The 2,554-nt window shown below is 31.9% G+C and overlaps 1 protein-coding gene across 1 annotated transcript; it reads right to left on the reverse strand.

The window, feature by feature from the left end:
- Positions 1 to 6: 6 nt before the first annotated feature.
- Positions 7 to 2,001, reverse strand: LOC107491160 (transmembrane ascorbate ferrireductase 1). The gene is given in 5 exon segments (XM_021143508.2): positions 7 to 123; positions 126 to 135; positions 464 to 663; positions 803 to 851; positions 1,730 to 2,001. Coding segments are annotated over 5 exon segments (435 nt in total). The 5' UTR covers positions 1,874 to 2,001; the 3' UTR covers positions 7 to 91.
- Positions 2,002 to 2,554: the final 553 nt, after the last annotated feature.

Below are 2,554 nucleotides of genomic sequence, written 5' to 3' on the forward strand. Positions count from 1 at the left end.
TAAGAACCCAAGAGAAGCTGTCCCAAGTGCCAACACATACACTATCAGCCCAAACAACACGTGCCATGGGATTGATTGGCTTCTTAGTGTTTCACTCCCTCCAGGGTAGAAAAACATCACAAACCCAAATATCCACTGCATGCAGGTGTATTAATTAAACAATAAATCTCATTCTTATCATTGAATAAAAATACCAAGGACAAAATTGGTCTAAAACAAACTTGTGCTCCACCATTATCTATCTTGAAATCTTGAGGAGTTACTTTGTTATAGTAGAGATTATACTTCAAAATCATTGTGACGATCAGATCGAACTAAACTATATGATGAATTATTTACTTTGACAAGCCTTATTATAACAAAATTTCTCATTGTATATTTTTCTTAATGCATGTCAAACTCTTATATGCATGTAGATTTAACTGTTTAAGGTTTAATTAATCTAAGATTTCAATGGTTTTACCTGAATCCCATAAAGGGAAATAACTCCAATGCCAAGCCATGAGTGCAAGCTGTACATATTGGCGATGCCACTTTCATTATGATTCTTGAAGGCAGCACAAATTCCAACTATTCCAAGTACTAGTGCAATTGCATGGAGAATAAGATGTATCAACTTCTTAATTTCCTTCTTCAGGGGTAGAGCTTTGTAAGTTATGATAGCTACAAGTAACAGAAAAATATAAAGGGAAAAAATATGAGACCTATAATAATTATGCAAGTTGAAGACAAAATAGAGAATTGTAGAAATAGTTGCACATTAGTTCATAAAACGGTATCATTGTGAAAGTATTTTGATTACCTTCACCTCCCATAATTATTAATCCAATTAGCATAAGAACAGGATGGATCTGAATCAAGAAAAAGGAATACGTAAGCTCAGGGGTACTTCACTAACTATATATTGGCATTTATATATAATAATAGTAATTAATATAAGATATATGGGTTTAATATAGATTAGTAACTTCAACTTGTGTAATATTATATGATTATCTTGTGTTATATATAAATGATTGTATTAAAAACTAAACCCAGTCCCAAATTAGTTTAGTTACTAATTCATCAATGTAATGGTAGGAGAAAAAAATAACAAAAGCATCTAAATAAAGTAGTTTAAGCCTTTAAGGACTAAGAAGTGCCCTTTGCCTCATTTATTATTTGATTTGAAACCACATGAATGTATTAGTATATGGAATTCACACCGAAGAAATCGAAAGATAAGCATGTGGAGCCTGCAAGCAATGAATTGTTGGGACCCCTTGTTTATGAGGGTTGGGGCCCGATAATAAATAGAAAAGATGGAAAAAAAAAACTTGAAGAGCCTTTTTAAAATATTGTTAAAGCAAACAAAAAAATATGTGAAACTTTACAAGATTGAAGTAAATACTAGTATGAAATACTAAGCAGAAACTGAGAAAAATGGTGGTAGATATGTAAAGTGTAAAGTGTAAACTGTCCACAAAATATACAATATTAGTCTCTAATAACTTTAAGGTAATCAATCACTGAAACCATGGAACTTAAACTAAAGACAAGATATATTACTAGTGTGTCTTGCTTTTAAGGTTCAAATATACAAGGCAAATGCCAATTTCAGTTAAGGTTCATTCAATAGAGGACCAAACGAAACAGAGTAAGAATCAAGAAGAGTCATATATCAACACATCATAGGACCAAAAATAATAGTAAATAGAGAGTAAAGAGCAAGATGAAACAAGAAACATACATTGAATATGAGATTTTTGTTGGTAGCTTCCCAAGCTAAGCCACCCCTGAAGTGTATGTTCCAAAACAAGACCATGACAATAGCAGCCACTGCTAGAAGGTGAGCCACAAAGGTAAATGGAAGAGCAGGAACTCCCAACCCCATCTTCTTCAATGTTTTCTCCTTTTGTCTCCCAATCTGAGAAGTAAGAACTCAAGTGAAGTAATAACTGATAAGTTTGAGCTGGAGATTGGAAACACCCATACTATAACTGAAGTTTCTATACTTACGGACTTCTAGATGCTCGCCACGTAGCTTGTTTTCATTGGAAATTTGAAGCAATTTTGTTTTGGCCTCGTGTCTCTTCTGTGTGCGCTACAATTTTTATTTAGTTTATTGCATTATTTTAGTGGTGTGTATTTTTTGAAAGCACAAGTTATAAGAACGAAACATTGGAGGAAAAGAAAAATTACTCTGAAGCACGAATACGATCTCTCAATCTTAAGATTTGGATATGCACACACTTGACACATTTTTTTACATGAAGCTGTCTAAAATTAGGTATTGAAAATAATTTTAAAACACAAAATACATGCTTTACTCTTTTTTTAAGGTCTCAAACTCTCAATATATAGTTTTTCTTTTTAGTTGACTATGGTATTTTCAATTTAACAGGTTAAATACTAATTCATTGCGGGTCTGAACTATATTTAAAGATCTACTAGTTAATAAATTACTATATATAAAGTGAAATTCGAATTTCTAACAGTTATGGTTGGTTATTGTATCCTCTAACTCAACAGGTGAGTGAATAATACATATTTTACTTTTGATTTTTGGTATATT

The sequence above is a fragment of the Arachis duranensis genome, chromosome 5 (assembly GCF_000817695.3).
Source record: "Arachis duranensis cultivar V14167 chromosome 5, aradu.V14167.gnm2.J7QH, whole genome shotgun sequence".
Taxonomy (NCBI): Eukaryota; Viridiplantae; Streptophyta; class Magnoliopsida; order Fabales; family Fabaceae; genus Arachis; species Arachis duranensis.